The sequence below is a fragment of the Canis lupus genome, chromosome 32, assembly GCF_003254725.2.
Source record: "Canis lupus dingo isolate Sandy chromosome 32, ASM325472v2, whole genome shotgun sequence".
Classification (NCBI taxonomy): Eukaryota; Metazoa; Chordata; class Mammalia; order Carnivora; family Canidae; genus Canis; species Canis lupus.
The window spans coordinates 2,964,759-2,987,841 of NC_064274.1; the positions used below are offsets into that span (position 1 = coordinate 2,964,759).

The 23,083-nt window shown below is 41.5% G+C and overlaps 1 protein-coding gene across 1 annotated transcript in view; it reads left to right on the forward strand.

Moving 5' to 3' along the window:
* The window catches only part of FRAS1 (Fraser extracellular matrix complex subunit 1), a 434,524-nt gene that overhangs the window by 396,529 nt on the left and 14,912 nt on the right, over nt 1–23,083 (forward strand). Inside the window, exons 65-70 of the mRNA XM_049104909.1 lie at nt 523–683; nt 3,163–3,377; nt 6,262–6,412; nt 7,801–7,908; nt 9,349–9,508; nt 13,381–13,497. Coding sequence (XP_048960866.1) covers nt 523–683; nt 3,163–3,377; nt 6,262–6,412; nt 7,801–7,908; nt 9,349–9,508; nt 13,381–13,497 — 912 coding nt within the window. The remainder of the gene's footprint in view (nt 1–522; nt 684–3,162; nt 3,378–6,261; nt 6,413–7,800; nt 7,909–9,348; nt 9,509–13,380; nt 13,498–23,083) is intronic.

Sequence of the window (23,083 nt, forward strand, 5' to 3'; positions counted from 1 at the left end):
ATGATTATTCCTAAGATACTTTCCTGAGTAGGAAGTATCAACCTTGCTTCCTTAGAGTTGAAAGAGCTCAGTGATGTTGTTTGGCACAAATACTTGAAAAAATATGGGTTTCAGCCCTACCCAGTCTCCCCAGGCCCTCACTGTGATGGGTTAGGGGAATGGTGCCTCTCTGAGTCACTGGGCCATAGCTCACAAGGAAACAAAGCTTCTATTTAAAGCAAAAGAAAGCTTTCAAGTAATTTGTGGTTGTGATGTTATATTTTCTTGTATAGAAGAAACAACTGTGATTTTTTATTGCTATCTGTTCTGAGCTGGAGGATCTCTTAGGGGAGGGGGGCAGAGGGGACAACCCCAGGAGTACGTCATACCCTGTGTTCCTTCATGGGAAGCTTCCGGACAAAAAAAAAAAAAAAAAAAGGTAAATTCACTTGTGAAGGCAGAATCAGTTATGAGAAAGAAATGTGCCCTACTAACTCTTTCTAGCAGGTACCTAAGCACTACCTCTGCCCATTTCTGCCTTAGAATCCACATCTCTGTGCAGATCCCACACCAGGACGGAATGCTGCCCCTCATCTCCACCATGCCGCTGCACAACTTGCATTTCCTTTTGTCCGAGTCCATCTACAGACACCAGCACGTCTGCTCCAATCTCGTCACGACCCGCGACCTGAGAGGCATCTCGGGTGAGGGACAACTTCCATGCTAGCTTTCCCATTCCAGCCTGGCACAGTGGCCCTTAGGGACACAGCTGAGTGAACTCTGCTGTCATGTCTCCTGGTCTTCGAAAGCTGCATGATGAGTGCAGTTCCTTCCTAGCAGGCAACCAGACGAAGGCAGCTTAGACAGTGACGTGAATAGGGAAAAACAAGGATGCTGGAATCAAAGTGACCTAGGTTCAAATCCTTAATCCACTACCTGTACAACTGAACAGAGACAGCTGGACCTCCCCAAACCACTTTCTTATCCATGATGTGAGGATAACCAGCGATACCCGTCAGGGTGAGGATTTAATTTGTTGACATTTTTAAAGCACCTGCTGTGGTAAATGCTGGTTCTTTCCCTCCCCAATAGTGAGCATGTTTGGATCTGTGCTCTAAAATCCCCTTATTTTTTTAAAAGGATGTATTTATTTATTCATGAGAGACATAGGCAAAGACACAGGCAGAGGGAGAAGCAGTCTCTCTGCAGGGAGCCCAATGTGAGGCTAGATCCTGGGTCTCCAGGACCACACCCTGAGCCAAAGGCAGATGATGCTCAACCACTGAGCTACCCAGGCGTCCCTAAAATCCCCTTATTGCAGCATCTTCAGAAAGCTAATGCACAGCTGTCACATGTTGTAGGGTGGGTTATCTGGAGCAGGAGCTGAGAAGGAGTATGGGGTGCAAGATGTTTATTGGGATCAGCATCTGTCAAAGGGGAGGAAAAGAAGCAGAATGAGGCAGAGGGATGAGTCAGACTACCACATAGCCCCACCAAAGCCTCCACCCACTCTTCAGGGAGCTCTGGAGAGAGCCTAGCCATCCAACTCACCTTACTTCCAGCCTCAACAGACAGGCTTTTCTGTCACATCTCAGTCAGTCCCTAGGTGCTAGGGCCCCAGTAAGGGTGGCCCAAGGAGCCAGTGTGCCACTGATGCAGGCCTGTAGTTGCTGACAGCTGAGGAAGCGCATCCCTATGTTAACCACAGCAGACGTTTTACTCTGCAAAGAATCCTGTCCATTTCCATTTACCTTAGCAAGTGTGCATTAAATGTGTGTTCCCTCCCTTGACGACCAACAAGTCATTTACTAGTGTTTGGGAAGATAGTAAAGCATTCATATGCTCTCTCGTATTCAGTAAGCATCAACTTTAGGTAGTGATGCTCTTTATAGAGTAGAGATTAGTTGAATGTAAATTATTTGCAAGTCACTGAGCTACACGTGAAAGTTTAAGTGGCCCACATCAGCCACTGGAAGAAACATACTATGTTTATAGGCTGAAAGTTTGTACCTCTTCCTACCTAAACACAATTTAATTGAACACATGTTCATTGAGTTCTTCGTCCTTTTGAGGGCAGAGGACCATGTGCTGGTGCCAAACATTCTAAGAAATGCATCAACTCTTTCAGAATACTATAGTTGCTTTTAGTATCATAAAATTTTTAATCGGATATTCTAAAATTGTATCTGTATTTAGCTCTCTGCTGCATAAAGGCCTTCCTTAATTTAGAACAGTTCAGTTGCTTGGCAGCATTTGATCCAATAATTTTTGCCCATAGCAGGGGAGGTTTAGTCAGGCATCATTAGTGCGCTATCATTAACACGAAAGTAAGACTTTTTTTTTTTTTTCCAGTAGTTCAGAAACTGTGGAAGCAGAGAAGGTAGTCAGATATTTGTTTGTTGGCTTTACATCAAAGCTATTTTTTTTTTAAATCAGTCTTAAAAAATAATTCATCAACAAATTATCTAGAGAGTAAATGTGTTTCTTCGAGGATTGATTGCCAAGCCTCAGTATGTTTTCATTTAAAGACACGTGGGGCCCCTGAACTCTGACTCCACTTATAGTATCCTTTGCTCACCTTTTCTTCTAAGGTTCCTGCAGCCTCTTAGAGGAGTCTGTGAACACAGTCACACTAGGCCGTGGGCACAAATCTAGCTCCCCTTAGCTTCTCGCCCAGTGTGTTTTGGGAGCCCTAGTTGGTCTCTTAGTAGAATCTCAGGTAGAGGGTAGACTATCTCAGTCTCACAAGGACACATCACTTTTCCCCACTCATCTTCTGGGCAGCCAGTGAGGGACGTGTCCACAGACTGAGTCCCTCTTCCTTGGTTTTTTTTTTTTTTGTGTGTGTGTGTGTGTGTGTGTGTGTGTGTGTGTATTTTTATTGGAGTTCGATTTGCCAACATCAACTATAACACCCAGTGCTCATCCCATTAAGTGCCCCCCTCAGTGCCCGTCACCCAGTCACCCCATTCCCCCACCCGCCTCCCCTTCTGCTACCCCTTGTTCGTTTCCCAGAGTTAGGAGTCTCTCATGTTCTGTCACCCTCTTTGATATCTCCCACTCATTTTCTCTCCTTTCCCCTATAATCCCTTTCACTATTTTTTATATTCCCCAAATGAATGAAACCATATAATGTTGCTGAGTGAAGTAAGTCCCTATTCCTTGTTCTTCCCTCCCGCACAGAGGCAGGGTTCCTGAACAACAAAGTGTACGATAGCACAGCCCTGGGGCCTGGCTACGACCGCCCCTTCCAATTTGACCCTAGCGTCCGGGAGCCCAAGACCATCCAGCTCTACAAACACCTGAACCTGAAGAGCTGCGTCTGGACCTTTGATGCCTACTACGACATGACTGAGCTGATTGATGTCTGTGGGGGTTCTGTGACTGCCGACTTCCAGGTGTGCGCCAGGGGTTTTTCTGAAGCCTTCGGGCACCTGAGTGCTGTATAAAACCTTGTTTGTTCCTGAAACACTTCTGTTGCATCCAGTGGCTCCCAAGAACTAGGATAGCCAAGTCCCTTAGCAGCATGGTGGCTAGAGAAAGAGCCCCCCAAAGTCCTCTAAATCAGTGAATTGGAAAATCTAATGTGGAAAATGTGAAAATTAATGTGGAAAAAAATTTACTGTTGAGCACTCCCATTTATATAAGAATCTAATATTTACTTCTCTAGTTATATGTCTTTTCTCTGTAGGTATATTTTGGAAAGCCAAAAGGATTTACATTTGATGGTAAGGTTATTACAAAGTAGATGTATTCTCTTCTGTGTTTGGGGAAATAAGTCAAAATAAGGTACACCCTTTCTGAAGACAAGTACAGCACTTTATTTTTAAGCATTTTGAAGAGAGAATTGTTTAAAACAACTTGATTTCATACCTAGTCCAAACCTGTGCCAAACTAAAACCCTTACAAAAAAAAATAGACACTATTTATTTATTAATTGGAGAGCAAGAATAGAAGTGAGGGGAAGGGGCAGAGGGAAAGGAAGAAGCAGACTCCCCGCTGAGCAGGGAGCCTGATGCTGACCTTCATCCCAGGATCCTGAGATCATGACCTGAGCCCACGGCAGATACTTATCGACTGAGCCACCTAAGTGCCCCAACACTTTCTTAATAGTTATTAAACATTAGGGATAAAGTAAAATTTTAGTAAGAAGCCATGGTCCTAGGAGGGCAGTTAGATCAAAGGGACTAAGCTAATGTGTCCTCATGGGAAAATTAAATGTAAAGCAGATTCTACCCAATTATATGCAGTTACCTCAACGAACTAAAAATTACGTTCCTTCTTCATCTCAAATCAGGTTTAACCACACTGAAAGAGGAACTTCTGGAGGCACTTATAGTAATCATTTTGGGAACGAGTCTGATTAAAATTAGTGTTCTTTGTAATGCTCTCATTTTGATTAGCTCTCATTTCATATGCACTGCTGCCCTCTACTGAATGGAAAATTAAGGCATTCTTAGGTTTGCTTTCTGTGTTTCTGCAGTTGTATGACCTACATTTACTCTGGAAAATGCAAAACGAAGTGATTGGTTCCTCTGCTGGCCTCTCAAAAATTAGTATTCTGTGTTCTCCATGCTTTTTTACTCTAATTACATTTTTGGATATTTTTGTTCAGAATATGCCTAAAAGTCTCAAAGACTTAAGATTTTTCATTATATAGGCTCCACTTCTTAAACCAACACAGAATATATACACAGAAGTACTTCATTGCAGTCTGTTTCTTTAAAAATAGTTGAAACAGCTGGCATAGGGTAGAAAGAATATAGAACTTACAGCCAAGCCCTAGTTCTTATCTTTCCCTATCATAACTTCTGAAAATCGTCACCAATCATCTCAACATGGGAAGCTACTTAGTGCAGTATAGGTATGTGGTAGATATTTGTCAAGCTTTTGTTTTTGTTTATAAGGATTAGTAAGTAGTATCATGAGGGATAAAGGTTATAAAACAAAAACAGGAGGGAAAATTAATTTTTCCAATCAACTAAAGAATTATTGAGGTTCTAATAGCAACAATTTTGAGATTGAGCCATGTGTTTTTAACAAAACCTATATATTAAAATGGCAGAAGATGGTGTGAGGTCCAGATAAAATTTTCTAAAGAAATCAGAATAAGGCATTTCAAAAGATTTTTTTTTGATGAGTATGGAATTAGCAGTCTTTCAAAAAGCTTGGAATCCAATCTTGAATCCCTGATAACATTGAATATGAAAAAAATATTTTAAAAAATAAAATTTGATGTCCCAGCTATTGATTAAACAGTTGGCTCTTTTCCTAAATTACCCATGGAAACACTTTACATTGTGTTTTAAAACAAAAACAAAAACAAAGTAAGTTCCATAGTACTATTATAGCATTTTACCAATGACAAAAATAAAATATTCTCAAACTAAGCTTTTTTGTTATAAAAGAAATAATATGTTTACAGAGAAAAAAATAAAATGAATAACCCAAATCCCCCATTCATACACACAATTAGCTTCCCCATGAAAACTTCTACTTATATTTTATCTTTCTATCCAGTTTTTGTTCATTGCATAGTAAAATAAAAATTTTTGAGCTAAGTTAATAGCAGTAACAGGAATCCCCTTAGAAGAAATAGTCTCTTGGAAGTAGGATGTCCTGCCTTTTCAAAAATTATTTTAGTGAGGCATTGTGTGGATGGGAAATTATCCAAGCATATGCAGCTCTAAACTGTGTGCTGATAAGTTTCCTAGATATGATATCCAAATCCCATGACCTCAGTTCCTGTTGCAGGAAATATGACTCCTCATTAAAACATCCCAGTTGGGCATCTTCCCAATTACGGTTGATTCAGACTCTCCTACAGGTCACTGTAAAATATGCTTCAGTGAGGGACTATTGACTGATCCTTTGTGAATAACTGTGTTACTTTACAATCTTAGCCAAGTCTTCAGCAATTGAACAGTGGAGGCAAAGCTTCTTCTCAGTCTTCAGAAGTCACCTCCTCAGAGAAGCCTTCCCACATCACCCTATATAAAGAAAAATTCTGGACACTTCCCCTCCCTTTATTTTTTAAATGGATGCATCTCCTTCCTAGATTGGAGGTTCCATAAAGGCAGCGATTTTAGTTCTTCCCACTGCTGAGGAGGAAGCTCTGTCTGATGCCTAGGCACCTAGCACAGTCGTGGGCACTTGGTTAATAATTATTGAATGAATAAGTGACCAAATGAGAGAGTAAAAGGTGAACGAGATGTCAGAACCATATACCTTCTCATCCCAGGGAAGAAATAACTCTCTGTGTGCACACCATTTGCTTGGCAGGTGAGAGATTCTGCTCAGTCATTCCTGACCATACATGTGCCTCTCTATGTGTCCTACATCTACGTGACGGCCCCCAGGGGCTGGGCCTCTTTGGAGCACCACACCGAAATGGAATTTTCCTTCTTCTATGATACTGTTCTCTGGAGAACAGGTATACCCACTGGCATCTTCACTATTCCTGCCGTATGTCCAAGCAAGATTAAAACAAAGTAATAAGTGGTGACTTTTAGCAGGAGCTCCTTCTTCATGCCATTGTTCTATATACACTCTAGGCCAAATGAATGAAGTGAACCAGGTTGCTCTTGATATATTTTCCATTTCCATACACCTGATTTGAAGACTCTTTTGCTCCTTAAATACCACAAATCATACCATTTTAAAATAGGAGCAAATGAGCATGTTGATACTCTGAAAGGCTATCTTTGAACCCCTAATAGGAACCCATCTGTCACTCTCCGTCCTCTACTCTGGGTCTCTAGCTATCTGGAGTGAGTTTTTCATCCCTGGAGGCCTTCTAGTTGAATCAGCATATATGAATGTGGTTCTTTTCAGGAGCCACAGATCTATGTATTGGCGACAGCCTCTCAGCTAGGAGCTCACACCTTCCCCGTGTCTCCTGTAAACCACCCTTTCCCACTGCTACCATGTGATGCCCCAGACTCATCTTCCCTTACTTCTTTTGCTCCCATTCTTCCTCCTTGCCTCCCTGGAGGTGATTTATTTTGATCTGAGGCAGAGATACTAAATAGCTACAAAAGTTTTTTTTTTAGATAGGACCTCAACTCCAGTAATAGAAAGTACAGTCCTTTATTCTGTTGAGCGCTTTAAGCTCAAATCATGTGTTTTGTATTACTCATAGGAAAACAATTTCAGGAAGTTTTCATACTCTGGATTGGATAATTTCTTGAGCTTTGGGGTTCTTGTTAAATATTATTTGCACCCCTCCTTAGGTTACCCTTAACTTCGGGGTCATGCCGAACTCATTGGGCATCATGATTGTAACCACCCTCATTAAAGCTGTGGTTTACTCATGTCCTGCCATATATGGCTGGCTCTCTACAAGCTGATCTTGAATCCTCCGTTGGTTTGAATATTAAATGTAACCACTAGGATGTTGCTTATGGTTCTGTTGAGTCGTCATGAAAGGTGTCCTCATGAGGAAAAGCAAATAGAGTCTGAAGCAGATGCACTATAATCACATCCTGCTATAAGGTTGATAGTAAGAATTTAAGGACTTTTTTTTGGCTGCAGGTTAGGGCCCTGACTCTGGGCTAAGTGGCATTTTCAGATATGAAGAAACTATGTCAATGAGAATGGAACTGTAACAACAAAAACAAATAGAATGAACTGTTGTACAGGTTTAATTGGCAAATGGGTCTAAATAGATTCTGTGTTCATATGAATATATACATTTTTCTTGTATTCAAATTACTCTGCGGCTCTACTTCGAGGTATCACTGGGGCATCATATGTAGGTTACTATGTGGAAGACCTTCTCCTTGCTCTGACTTGGATGTTTGTGTATGATTGCCTGCCCAGGAATCCAGACAGACAGTGTGCTTTCTGCAAGGCTTCAGATAATAAGAATCTACATTAGAGAGGACGGCCGTCTCGTCATTGAATTCAAGACCCATGCCAAATTCAGAGGTACTATCAATGCATTTTTTCCCCTAATGTTTTGTTTAAAAACATCACAAACATAGACAAAAGGCAAAAGAATAGAACAATGAAAAATAAAGTCGACATTTGTTAACATTTTGCTGTATATGTTTGTATCTATATACACATGCATACCCATTTTTTTGTAACACGTTGAAAACAAGTTGCAAGGGCACCTGGGTGTCTCAGTCAGTTGAGCATCTGCCTTCCGCTCAGGTCATGATCCCAGGGGCCTGGGATCGAGCCCTACATCAGGCTCCCTGCCCAGCAGGGGGCCTGCTTCTCCCTCTCCCTCTGCTGTTCCCCCCACCCCACTCATGCTCGCGCTCTCTCTCTCTCTCTCTCTCTCTCAAATAAAAATCTTAACAAAAAGAAAACAAGTTGCAGACTTCATGTCAAGTTACCCTAAATACTTCAGTAGGCATCTCCTGAGAACAAAGACATTCTCTTACACATCACAATAGTATCACTACATCCAAGATATTTAAGATTGATCCAATAAGATCTAGTCACTATTCATAGTCTCTCTATTGTCCCTACAAATGTCTTTTCCAATTGTTTTTATATTGTTTTACATTTATTTAATATCTGTTTATATAAGAGGAAAGTGGGTCCAATCAATATTCACATATTACATTCTGGCTGTTACATTTTCTTAGTCTCTCAATCTAAAACTCTCTCTACTTTTATTTATTTACAACACTTTGCAGTTTTACACTAGAATGGCTTAAGAAAAGCATTATCTAATTTTGATTTTATTTTACACTCTCAGAAGAGATCCTATTTAGCTAATTAGAGCAATGATTACACAATTGACATTCCTGTTCTAGAAGGGTTTGTTCACACACTAGAATGGCTTAAGAAAAGCATCATCTAATTTTGATTTTATTTTACACTCTCAGAAGAGATCCTATTTAGCTCACTTTGCAGTTTTAAAGAGTAGAAATGTCTTGCTGAGTAACCTTTACCTTTTCAGTGATGTTTACAATTGTCTCCTTCCTCCGAAGACTTAAGTGGCTTCAAATGTAATTTTTTTTAAATCTGAAACTGATATTCCTGTCTATAAAACACCAAGACCTTTCTGCTTCTAAGAAACATGTTTTTTGAATTCAAAGCTAAGTACATTTGACATTCATTGTCACATAAGGATCCCTATTATTATGAATATGTTCATACCATTTTCACAATGAACATTCATGTTGTTTATAAATATACATGACCATAATGACCATCCTGAGTAGGCTGATAGACTAAGGTGAGATGCCATGCTGTCAGCCAGGGTGGAATATATTCTAAGGGCTGAGAGAATAGATATAACCTTAGTTGTTTGGTAGAAGAATATTAATTCGGTGCTAAGGCTTTAGTAAGGGATTCATCTCAAGCACGATAAAACTCACAAATAAGTGTGTGTATTTCCCCTTGAAATAGGACAGTTTGTGATGGAGCACCACACCCTCCCTGATGTGAAATCATTCATACTGACTCCTGATCACTTAGGAGGAATTGAATTTGACCTGCAGCTACTATGGAGTGCTCAGACTTTTGATTCTCCATATCAACTCTGGAGAGCCACGAGCTCTTATAACAGGTGAATACAAGATAGGGGTGTTCGGGGGGGGTCTGAAATGGTCTCAGTCTCTTTCAAGAGCTTGGGAAATATGGCTTTTTTCTCAAAGGTTGTATTTCTATTATAAGGGGTGGGGGGAATAGAAATAACCCTGTGACAAATAGAGAAAGAAAGAAAGTCAGATCAGCTTGTGCTGTGTAAACCAGGAAGTAGCTATCCTTATCACAAGGATAAGACCAAGAAGTGGTGAGGTGTTTGGGTGGCTCAGCACCTTGGTTTTGGCTCAGGTCATGATCTCAGGGTGGTGAGATTGAGCCCTATGTCAGGCTCCACGCTCAGCAGGGAGTCTGCTTGAGATTCTCTCTTTCTCTCACTGCCCCCACTCCCTTATGCTCTCTCATAAATCAATCAACCAATCAATCATTAAAAAAAAAAAAACCCTTAGTATAATAAAAACTTTTCAATCCAATCACTACAACCAGTTCAAAATCCACGATCTCTGGTTATTAGGTCCAGATATCACTCCTTATGGTCCAATCTTCTGCAAAATAAATAATAAGATTTATTTCCTTCCCACACCCAAAATAGAGGTAAAATAGGAATTGGTTAAATATGGTAAAATATCTCATTTGTAACAGGGAAGAATAGGAGAAACAAAATTAAAACTATCACCATAAGGCAACCAAGAGTCTGTCATGAATACTTTTTTTTTTTTTTTTTTAAGATTTTACTTATTTACTCATGAGAGATAGAGAGGCAGAGACACAGGCAGACTCCCTGCAGGAAGCCCAATGTGAGTCTTGATCCTCACACCCTGAGCCAAAGACAGATGCTCAACTGCTGAGCCACCCTGAGAACGCCTGACAGGAATAGGTGTTCCTGTCATAAATATTATTATCCTCATTTTATAGATCATGAGATTAAAATTGATATTTAGCATGAGTTTCTTGTTCCAGCTTTATAGTTAAGAAGTAGCAGATTATCTTAAGAATTATTTTCAAAAAGATTTCTTTAATTGTGGATTTTGGTTTTATATCAGGTATTTTTTTAAATAATGATTCCTTTGAAATCAATATGTAATAATCGTCAAAGGCTGTGCTTCCTAGAAGCTCATGAGATTATACGTGTATTTTGTCCTAATGTATGGACACAGAAACTGTCCTCTTTAAATCCTCTGCTAACTCCCCACTGCCTCCTGTATGAAGTCAAAATTCTTTATTCAAAGCCCATACCCTCACCTCTAGCCTGATCTCAAACCCAACCTTCTGAACTACATTAAGTATCTTACCAGCCCATGAACGTACCAGACCATCTGTACCTCCATGCCCTTGCAGTTTCCTCTGCCCTTCCTGCTCTTTCCCTCTTGAAGACCTGGAACGCCTTTGAGCCACAGCTCAAATACTCAGATACTGACCCCTCTGTGATACCTTCCCTGACTCCCCATGCAATGGTGCTAGAAGCTCTTCCTTTTTCCACTTTGTTCCAGCTTCCACTGTAACACAGCTTGTTATATTAAATGCTCTAAGTAGAGTCCCATTTTCCATGGGTAAAAGCATGCCTGATTGATCTTGAATTCTCAGAGCTGCAAGTTTTAGCACATGGTAGGTGTTGAATAAACATCCTTTAGGAGCTTACATTTCAGGTAAGAAGATAAAAATATATAGATAAACGGCAAAGTGTAGAACAACATCCAACATGTTGTGTTCTGTGCACTGTGAGAGGTACAGAACACTGAGACCATAGCTGTTCATGCAGGGCTGGGGAACTGTACAAGGAAGGCTTCCTGGAGGAGGTGGGGCAGCTCATGCTCCCTGTTGCAACATGAGAAATATCTAGTTTTCAGAGAGAAGACCTATAGAATTAAAAACCTGCATCTAAGGTTTTATTTGACATATTTGCAGGGATAGTGAGGAAATGGACCTCAATCATATTTAGGGATGAGAAAAGTAGGACTGTCAGCTTGAAAGGCCATGTACTTTGTCCTGCATTCATTTGTTCAACAAATATTTATTGAGCATTTACTGGTATTAGGAAAGGTTCTGGGTACTTAGCTACATCAGTGAATAAAATAAAGATCCACACAGCATCTATAGCAAAGTAAGAAGACACAAAACGGTGGCCATAATAAACAAGTCTAGCAGAACGTTTTAGAAGGTGGGGAGTGCTATGGAAAAATAAAGGATTTAGAGCAGACTGTAAGGGGAATCAGGAGTAGAAAGACGTTGTGATTTTAATTAGGATGTTCAAAGTAGGCCTCATCAAGAATGCACATTTCAGCAAATACTTGAAGAAGGTGAGGGAGTTTGCTATGCAGATGATCAGAGGAAGACATTCCTGGCCGAATTTCTGAGTTGGCAGCATTTCTCGCATCTTGAGGAATAGACAGGAGGCTGGTGTGACTGAGGTGAAGTGAGCAAGGAAGAGGATGATAGACAGTGAGGTCAGAGGAGTAAGGGGATGGGATAGGGCCACCATGTGGGCCTTGTTGTGCTTGGACTTCGACATCTACCCTGGTGCATTCCCCTAGAGCCACAGTGGGGTTTGAGCAGAGGAGTGACATGATCTGGCCTGTTTGAAAGGAAGGGTTAGGCATGGACAATTCTGCCTAAGTATTTCTATTAATTACGGGTTACTATTCACATTATACATGTCAATTTTAGTGTAATTCAAATATGAGGTATAAGGTCTCATTTCCTGCTGGTCCAAGGTTTGGAGGAAGATAGGGATCATGTAGGATCTGCATGTCTGTAAACTGCAGACATAGCGACTCAGACAGGAAGGGGCTTAGAAACTAAGCCATGAAAGTTTGCATGGTTTGTCAAAAATCATACACTTGTGGCAGCAATGGAGCAAAGCCAGATCTAGACTGTCTCACAGTTTCTAACTTGTGCCATTCCACTAAAATGACCCCAGGATGTGTCATAAAACTCTTATTTGTTTATTTGTTTAACTAAATCCTTGCTATCGCTTTATGAATACATAGGTAAATACAAAAGAAATGGTCAAAAAACAAACACAGCAAATGTGGGAACTGTCACAGATTGCCCACAACAGTTATAATTAAGATTCATAACCATGCACTCTTCATTGAGTGGATGGCAGCCTCCCAAGACTCTTGAAGAATCTTCCTGAAGTCTCTGGCTGTCTGGCTATCTTCCAGGCAGCCTGCCAGGGCTGGGGCTGCTATTCCATGAAAAGTGTGGGAAATGATGTAGGTGAAAGTACAAAGGCTCCATGCTCTTGGTGTCATAACCTACAGAATTCTGTGATCTACCACAAATAGAGAATCTACAGTGCTTAGTCTCCTATGAGAAGAGAGATTGTTCTTTAACTCTGTGAAGGGCTGAGCCTGTAGAGTTTGGAAGAGGATCCCAGAAACTGAATGCTAAGGAAATGGGGGTGCAGGCACTCTCTGGAATGGGGTGTCCTTTAACTCTGAGGCATCTGCCACCACTTCTATCAGAGTAGCCGCTGACATGTCCATATCTTAATAAAATATTTTGCAGTTGAGAATGTGTTAAACAGGGTATCTATCAGCAAGAAACACTAAACAGAAATCGTCAAACAAGTTTCATCAAGGGGTCAGGTTTGTTTTATCTTCATAGAGCCTTTGAGGTCTTTATAAATCATATGCCTTTCTCAGCTTTTCTCATGAAAAGGACTGGAACGGGATAGAGGCAAGTAGCTCTATCTAACACCTCTGGATAATACCCGACAGTTGAAGTAGTCAGTGATGAATTCCTGAAAATTGTGTTTTTGCAGACTCGTAAAGTTCGTAGATGCTGAGCATAAATACCATCTAAAAACTGTTTAATGAAGTCAATATGTTTCTGGGTCAGTAAATAATCTGTCAAGTGCCCCGTGTAACCGCAGTCTGCTCTGCATGTTCCCAGGAAGGACTACTCGGGGGAGTACACCATCTACCTGATCCCGTGCACCGTGCAGCCCACGCAGCCATGGGCTGACCCCGGAGAGAAGCCTCTGGCCTGCACTGCACATGCCCCAGAAAGGTAGGGAAAGACGGTAGATCCTCATTATTTCTAAATTCGCCTACTCGCTGTAATTTATTTGTAGCTGCAAAATCAGTTCTCTTGATGCCTTCGTGGTCATTTGCAAACAGGCAGAGTGGCCAAGTGTTGAGTCATCTGACACACACGTTCCTGGCTCAGGCCGAGCAAGGCAACACTCTGCCTTCTTATTCCAGCTTTCATACTATAAACAAGTATCCTTTTCATGGCCTGGGTAGTGCCACGGTTTTTTATTTTTATGTCTTTTTCATTGGTGATTTTGCAGTTTATAATGGCTCCCAAGCATAGCGCCAAGGGGCTGCCTAATGCTCCTAAGAACAGGAAGCCCATGAGGTGGGTACCTTAGGTCAGATAGACTTTCTTGGGCGTAGGTTTTAGGTGCTGTTGCCATGAGTTCTATGAATTAACAATATATTAAATAAGGTATTTTATCATTTTATTTTTTTATTTTTTATATTTTATTTAAATCCAATTAATTAACATATAATGTATTATTGGTTTCAGAGGTAGAGGGCAGTGATTCCTCAGACTTATATCAGACCCAGTGCTCATTACACCACATGCCTTCTAAGTAAGGTGTTTTTTTTTTTTAATTTTTTTAAAGATTTTGTTTATTTAGTTGAGAGACAGAGAGAGAGCATAAGCTGGGGAAGAAGCAGATAGAGAGGGATAGGCAGACTCCCTGCACAGCAAGAAGCCTGACCTGGGGCTTGATCCAGGACCCCAAGATCATGACCTGAACCAAAAGCAGATGCCTAACCGACTGGGCCACTCAGGTTCCCCTAAATAAGATGTTTTAAACAGAAACATGCATAAAACAGGGCTAGGTATTAGTCAGTCAATGAAAATGTTATGACCAGAGGCTGTGGGAACTTTATCCTGTATTTCCCCTAGGAGCAGTGATTCAGTATTCACTAACTTGGTGTTCACTGTGACTTTATAGAGCATACTTACCCAGAATAACAAGAGTCAACTGTATATCATCCTGTACCCACCTCAGACCTGAGATCGTCTGTGTTGTGCCATATGTTCACTTATTGAAGCAGTATTAATTCACCTCTTATCATGTGCTTGGCTCTGGTCTAGCATGGAGATTATAGCAGAGGATTAAAAGTAACCTCTGCTCTCAGACAGTGTACAGTGCAGCACCATCTATCTAGGAACTGGGCAAAGTGAAGAGAAAGCATTTTTAAGAGAGGATGCTAAGGACAGAATCTAACATTATCACAAAGGGAAGAGAATTTGGAATTTCATGTTCAAATTAAGAAACTGAGAATGGGCCATAAGATTTAGCAATTGATGATCTTGACAAAGAGCAGGCTCAGGGACTGAGGGGTTAAAATCTGATCAGACCATGAGACACAGAGGATATAAAGTAGAGACAACAGGGATAAACTATGCCTAAGGTGTTTTATTATAAAGGATGTCAGAGGAAAGGGACAGTAGCTAGAAAGAGATACAAAGTTAAAGGAAGTCTTATTTGTTTGGATTTTAGACTGGAAAATATTTCAGGATATGTGTGTGCTGGTGGGAGTAACCCTCTTGGTCTATTAGGTGAAATTTAACGTTGCAGCAGAACCAGGGGAAGTCTGTAGAGCTGAGCCATTGGGTACAGTGGGGATAGATTCAAGACAGGAGGGGAAGGGCCAGCCTTCACTAGAAGCTTAGAGCGTTCATCCAGCAAGAGAAGAAGGCATGCAGAGGTGTATGGATATAGGTGAGGGGAGAATTGGGAGATTGAGATGGATGACAAAGTAGAACCTGATTAAATCTACTTTCTCCATAAAATGAGAAGCTAAGCACTAATGGGAAGTAAAGAACACTGAGGTTTAAGAAGAGAGGAGGAAGTGAGGGAGTCATCTCAGAGAGGAGGAAAGGGGGTGTACCAGATGGTTGCAGATCGCAGATCAGGCTGTGCTGAGAGCCTGTGGAGTTGTTTTTAAATTGCCATATTATTGACAATAAGATAAACTGTACGTATTTAAGGTATGTACAATCTGATAAATTTTGATGTGCGTATACACCCATGAAACTGTCACAACTAACATAATGACTATATCCATTTCCTCCAAAAGTTTCCTCTGCCCCTTGGTAATCCCTCCCTCCTATCCCACCCTAACCAACCCCTTTCTCCAGGATCCACCAAATATGCCTTCTGTCACTATAGATTAGTTTGCAATTTCTAGAAATTTATATAAATGGCATCATACAATCCTCAAGGAGGGGCAAGATGGCAGAAGAGCAGGGTCCCCAAGTCACCTGTCCCCACCAAATTACCTAGATAACCTTCAAACCATCCTGAAAATCTACGAATTCGGCCTGAAATTTAAAGAGAGAACAGGGATCCCTGGGTGGCGCAGCGGTTTGGCGCCTGCCTTTGGCCCAGAGCGTGATCCTGGAGACCCGGGATCAAATCCCACGTCGGGCTCCCAGTGCATGGAGCCTGCTTCTCCCTGTGCCTGTGTCTCTGCCCTCTCTCTCTCTCTCTCTCTGTGTGTGTGTGTGACTATCATAAATAAATAAATAAATAAATAAATAAATAAATAAATAAATAAATGAATGAATGAATAAATAAATAAATAAATAAATAAATAAATAAATAAATAAATAGATAGACAGACCAGCTGGAATGCTACAGTGAGAAGAGGTCGCGCTTCTATCAAGGTAGGAAGACAGGGACAAAGAAATAAAGACACAAAAGGCCTCCAAGGGGGAGGGGCCCTGCGAGGAGCCGGGCTGAGGCCGGGGCGAGTGTCCCCAGGACAGGAGAGCCCCATCCCGGAGAAGCAGGAGCTACACCGACCTTCCCGGGGGAAAGGGGCTCGTGGGGAGGTGGAGCAGGACCCAGGAGGGCGGGGATGCCCTCGGGCTCCCGGGGACACTAACAGACACCTGCGCCCCGGGAGATGCACCGAGCTCCCTAAGGGCTGCAGCGCGCACGGCGGGACCCGGAGCAGCTCGGGGGGCTCGGGGGCGGCTCCGCGGAGGGGGCTGCGGGGCAGGAGTGCGAATCCAACAGCGCAGGCTCCGGAGCACAGGGCGCCGGGACACAGCCCAGGATCCGGCCTCCCCCGGGACAGGCAGAGGCCGGGAGGGCCCAGGACAGCAAGGACGCTCCTGCCCCGAGCTGAGCAGATCAGCGGCCCCGCCCCGGAGCCTCCAGGCCCTGCAGACCAAGAGCTCTGGAGCTACTGCGGGAGCTGACTCCAGGGCTGCAGAGCTGCCGCCGCCACTGCGGTTGTTCCTCCTGGGGCCTCACGGGGTGAACAACCCCCACTGAGCCCTGCACCAGGCAGGAGGCAGAGCAGCTCCCCCAAGTGCTAACACCTGAAACTCAGCACAACAGGCCCCTCCCCCAGAAGACCAGCTAGACGGACAAGTTCCAGGAGAAGTCAAGGGACTTAAAGTATACAGAATCAGAAGATACTCCCCCGTGTTTTGTTTTGTTTTGTTTTTTGCTTTTTGATTTGTTTGCTTCCCCCACCCCCTTTTTTTCCTTTCTTTCTTTTTCTTTCTTTTTTCTTTTTTTCCTTTTTTCTTCCTTTTTTCTTTTTCTCTTTTCTTTCCTTTTTTTCTCTCTCTCTTTTTCTCCTTTTCTAAATACAACTTGTTTTTGGCCACTCTGCACCAAGCAAAATGACTAGAAGGAAAACCTCACCTCAAAAGAATCAGAAACAGTCCTCACTCCCACAGTTACAAAATCTGGATTACAATTCAATGTCAGAAAGCCAATTCACAAGCACTATTATACAGCTACTGGTGGCTCTAGAAAAAAGCATAAAGGACTCAAGAGATTTCATGACTGCAAAATTTAGATCCAATCAGGAAGAAATTAAAAATCAATTGAATGAGATGCAATCCAAACTAGAAGTCCTAACGACGAGGGTTAACGAGGTGGAAGAACGAGTGAGTGACATAGAAGACAAGTTGATGGCAAAGAGGGAAACTGAGGAAAAGAGACAAACAGTTAAAAGACCATGAAGACAGATTAAGGGAAATAAACGACAGCCTGAGGAAGAAAATCCTACGTTTAATTGGGGTGCCCGAGGGCGCTAAAAGGGACAGAGGGCCAGAATATGTATTTGAACAAATCATAGCTGAAAAATTTCCTAATCTGGGAAGGGAAACAGGCATTCAGATCCAGAAAATAGAGAGAGCCCCCCCTAAAATCAATAAAAATCGTTCAACACCTCGACATTTAATAGTGAAGCTTGCAAATTCCAAAGATAAAGAGAAGATCCTTAAAGCGGCAAGAGACAAGAAATCCCTGACTTTTATGGGGAAGAGTATTAGGGCAACAGCAGACCTCTCCACAGAGACCTGGCAGGCCAGAAAGGGCTGGCAGGATATATTCAGGGTCCTAAATGAGAAGAACATGCAACCAAGAATACTTTATCCAGCAAGGCTCTCATTCAGAATGGAAGGAGAGATAAAGAGCTTCCAAGACAGGCAGGAACTGAAAGAATATGTGACCTCCAAACCAGCTCTGTAAGAAATTTTAAGGGGGACTCTTAAAATTCACCTTTAAGAAGAAGTTCAGTGGAACAATCCACAAAAACAAGGACTGAATAGATATCATGATGACACTAAACTCATACCTTTCAGTAGTAACTCTGAACGTGAACGGGCTTAATGACCCCATCAAAAGGCGCAGGGTGTCAGACTGGATAAAAAGCAGGACCCATCTATTTACTGTCTACAACAGACTCATTTTAGACAGAAGGACACCTACAGCCTGAAAATAAAAGGTTGGAGAACCATTCACCATTCAAAAGGTCCTCAAAAGAAAGCAGGGGTAGCCATCCTTATATCAGATAAACTAAAATTTACCCCGAAGACTGTAGTGAGAGATGAAGAGGGACACTATATCATACTTAAAGGATCTATCCAACAAGAGGACTTAACAATCCTCATATATATGCCCCGAATGAGGGAGCTGCCAAATATATAAATCAATTATTAACCAAAGTGAAGAAATACTTAGATAATAATACACTTATACTTGGTGACTTCAATCTAGCTCTTTCTATACTCGATAGGTCTTCTAAGTACATCTCCAAAGAAACAAGAGCTTTAAATGATACACTGGACCAGATGGATTTCACAGATATCTACAGAACTTTACATCCAAACTCAACTGAATACACATTCTTCTCAAGTGCACATGGAACTTTCTCCAGAATAGAGCACATACTGGGTCACAAATCAGTTCTGAACTGATACCAAAAGATTGGGATCGTCCCCTGCATATTCTCAGGCCGTAATGCATTGAAATTAGAACTAAATCACAAGAAGTTTGGAAGGATCTCAAACACGTGGAGGTTAAGGACCATCCTGCCAAAAGATGAAAGGGTCAACCAGGAAATTAAGGAAGAATTAAAAAGATTCATGGAAACTAATGAGAATGAAGATACAACCATTCAAAATCTTTGGGATGCAGCAAAAGCAGTCCTAAGGGGGAAATACATCGCAATACAAGCATCCATTCAAAAACTGGAAAGAACTCAAATACAAAAGCTAACCTTACACATAAAGGAGCTAGAGAAAAAACAGCAAATAGATCCTACACCCAGCAGAAGAAGAGAGTTAATTAAGATTTGAGCAGAACTCAACGAAATCGAGACCAGAAGAACTGTGGAACAGATCAACAAAACCAGGAGTTAGTTCTTTGAAAGAATTAATAAGATAGATAAACCATTAGCCAGCCTTATTAAAAAGAAGAGAAAGAAGACTCAAATTAATAAAATCATGAATGAGAAAGGAGAGATCACTACCAACACCAAGGAAATACAAACGATTTTAAAAACATATTATGAACAGCTATACGCCAATAAATTAGGCAATCTAGAAGAAACGGACGTATTTCTGGAAAGCCAAAAACTACCAAAACTGGAACAGAAAGAAATAGAAAACCTGAACAGGCCAATAACCAGGGAGGAAATTGAAGCAGTCATCAAAAACCTCCCAAGACACAAAAGTCCAGGACCAGATGGCTTCCCAGGGGAATTCTATCAAACGTTTATTTTTTTATTTTTTTTTATTTTTATTTTTTCTATCAAACGTTTAAAGAAGAAACCATACCTATTCTACTAAAGCTGTTTGGAAAGATAGAAAGAGATGGAGTACTTCCAAATTCGTTCTATGAGGCCAGCATCACCTTAATTCCAAAACCAGACAAACACCCCACCAAAAGGGAGAATTACAGACCAATATCCCTGATGAACATGGATGCAAAACTTCTCAACAAGATACTAGCCAATAGGATCCAACAGCACATTAAGAAAATTATTCACCATGACCAAGTAGGATTTATCCCCGGGACACAAGGCTGGTTCAGCACTCGTAAAGCAATCAATATGATTCATCATATCAGCAAGAGAAAAACCAAGAACCATGTGATCCTCTCATTAGATGCAGAGAAAGCATTTGACAAAATACAGCATCCATTCCTGATCAAAACTCTTCAGGGTGTAGGGATAGAGGGAACATTCCCCAACATCTTAAAAGCCATCTATGAAAATCCCACAGCAAATATCATTCTCAATGGGGAAGCACTGGGAGCCTTTCCCCTAAGATCAGGAACATGACAGGGATGTCCACTCTCACCACTGCTATTCAACATAGTACTGGAAGTCCTAGCCTCAGCAATCAGACAACAAAAAGACATTAAAGGCATTCAAATTGGCAAAGAAGAAGTCAAACTCTCCCTCTTCGCCGATGACATGATACTCTACATAGAAAACCCAAAAGCCTCCACCCCAAAATTGCTAGAACTCATACAGCAATTTGGTAGCATGGCAGGATACAAAGTCAATGCCCAGAAATCAGTGGCATTTCTATACACTAACAATGAGACTGAAGAAAGAGAAATTAAGGAGTCAATCCCATTTACAATTGCACCCAAAAGCATAAGATACCTAGGAATAAAACTCACCAAAGAGGTAAAGGATCTATACCCTAAAAACTATAGAATGCTTCTGAAAGAAATTGAGGAAGACACAAAGAGATGGAAAAATATTCCATGCTCATGGATTGGCAGAATTAATATTGTGAAAATGTCAATGTTACCCAGAGCAATGTACACGTTTAATGCAATCCCTATCAAAATACCATGGACTTTCTTCAGAGAGTTAGAACAAATTATTTTAAGATTTGTGTGGAATCAGAAAGACCCCTAAGAGCCAGGGGAATTTTAAAAAAGAAAACCATATCTGGGGGCATCACAATGCCAGATTTCAGGTTGTACTACAAAGCTGTGGTCATCAAGACAGTGTGGTACTGGCACAAAAACAGACACATAGATCAGTGGAACAGAATAGAGAATCCAGAAGCGGACCCTGAACTTTATGCTCAACTAATATTCGATAAAGGAGGAAAGACCGTCCAGTGGAAGAAAGACAGTCTCTTCAATAAACGGTGCTGGGAAAATTGGACATCCACATGCAGAAGAATGAAACTAGACCACTCTCTTGCACCAGATGCAAAGATAAACTCAAAATGGATGAAAGATCTAAATGTGTGACAAGATTCCATCAAAATCCTAGAGGAGAACACAGGCAACACCCTTTTTGAACTCAGCCACAGTAACTTCTTGCAAGATACATCCACGAAGGCAAAAGAAACCAAAGCAAAAATGAACTATTGGGACTTCATCAAGATAAGAAGCTTTTGCACAGCAAAGGATACAGTTAACAAAACCAAAAGACAACCTACAGAATGGGAGAAGAGATTTGCAAATGGCGTATCAGATAAAGGGCTAGTTTCCAAGATCTATAAAGAACTTATTAAACTCAACACCAAAGAAACAAACAATCCAATCATGAAATGGGCAAAAGACTTGAAGAGAAATCTCACAGAGGAAGACATAGACATGGCCAACATGCACATGAGAAAATGCTCTGCATCACTGGCCATCAGGGAAATACAAATCAAAACCACAATGAGATACTACCTCACACCAGTGAGAATGGGGAAAATTAACAAGGCAGGAAACCACAAATGTTGGAGAGGATGCGGAGAAAAGGGGACCCTCCTGCACTGTTGGTGGGAATGGGAACTGGTGCAGCCACTCTGGAAAACTGTGTGGAGGTTCCTCAAAGAGTTAAAAATAGACCTGCCCTACGGCCCAGCAATTGCACTGCTGGGGATTTACCCCAAAGATACAGATGCAGTGAAACACCGGGACACCTGCACCCCGATGTTTCTAGCAGCAATGTCCACAATAGCCAAACTGTGGAAGGAGCCTCGGTGTCCATCGACAGATGAATGGATACAGAAGATGTGGTTTATGTATACAATGGAATATTCCTCAGCCATTAGAAATGACAAATACCCACCATTTGCTTGGACGTGGATGGAACTGGAGGGTATTATGCTGAGTGAAGTCAGTCAGTCGGAGAAGGACAAACAGTGTATGTTCTCATTCATTTGGGGAATATAAATAATAGTGAAAGGGAATATAAGGGAAGGGAGAAGAAGGTGTGGGAAATATCAGAAAGGGAGACAGAACATAGAGACTCCTAACTCTGGGAAACAAACTAGGGGTAGTGGAAGGGGAGGAGGGCGGGGGTGGGGTGAATGGGTGACGGGCACTGAGGGGGGCACTTGACAGGATGAGCACTGGGTGTTATTCTATATGTTGGTAAATTGAACACCAATAAAAAATAAATTTAGTAAAAAAATAAAAATAAAAAAAAATAAAAAAATAAATGGCATCATACAGTACGCGTTCTTCTTCTGTAACTCCTTTCACTCAGCAAGATTATTTTCATTCACTCCTATTGTACATATCAGTAGTTTGTCCTTGTTATTGATGAATTGTAGCCCATTGTACAGATATACTACAGTTTCTTTATCAGCTCATCAGTTGATAGACATTTGGGTTGTTTCCAGTGTATGGCTGTGATAAATAAAGCTGCTATGTATGCACACACACACACACACACACACACACACACACAAGCCTTTACACGGACATACGCTTTCTGTTTTCATGTGTAAATACTTAGGAATAGAGTGTCTGGCTCATATGGTAGTTATATGCTTAACTTTTTAAGAAACTGCCAAACTGTTTTCCAAAGTATTTGTACTAATGTAACAATGTGTGTACATTCCCACCATGAGTTCCTCAGTGTTCCAGTTGCTGGTAAAAGGCTGGGGAGGTCCTGTGGGATTAGGGAATTAATGAGTGGAAATAACAGAAGGGGTGAGCTGGGAGGTTAGGGGGTGGAGAGAGTGAGGTGCTGGGAAATGAGATTTTAGGAAGTGGCGTGTAGTAGGACTGTATAAAGTGTGGGTGGCTACACCAGGGAGAGGACAAGTCTTTGGAGGTGAAGATATCAAGGAATTGAGAGCTGAAGGGTATTGGATGATTCATCCATGCAGATGTTGAAATCACCAAGATTGATGGTACCATGGTAGTCAGCTAAGTGAGGGAGGGAAAGTGACCAGAAAAATGGTAGTTGGCTGCCATTAGGAGGAACAGAGGGCAAATTATCAGGGGAAATATGCTGGGGCATTTGTATTCACGTATTCAATTTTTTGAATATTATTTTAGATAGAAGACCAT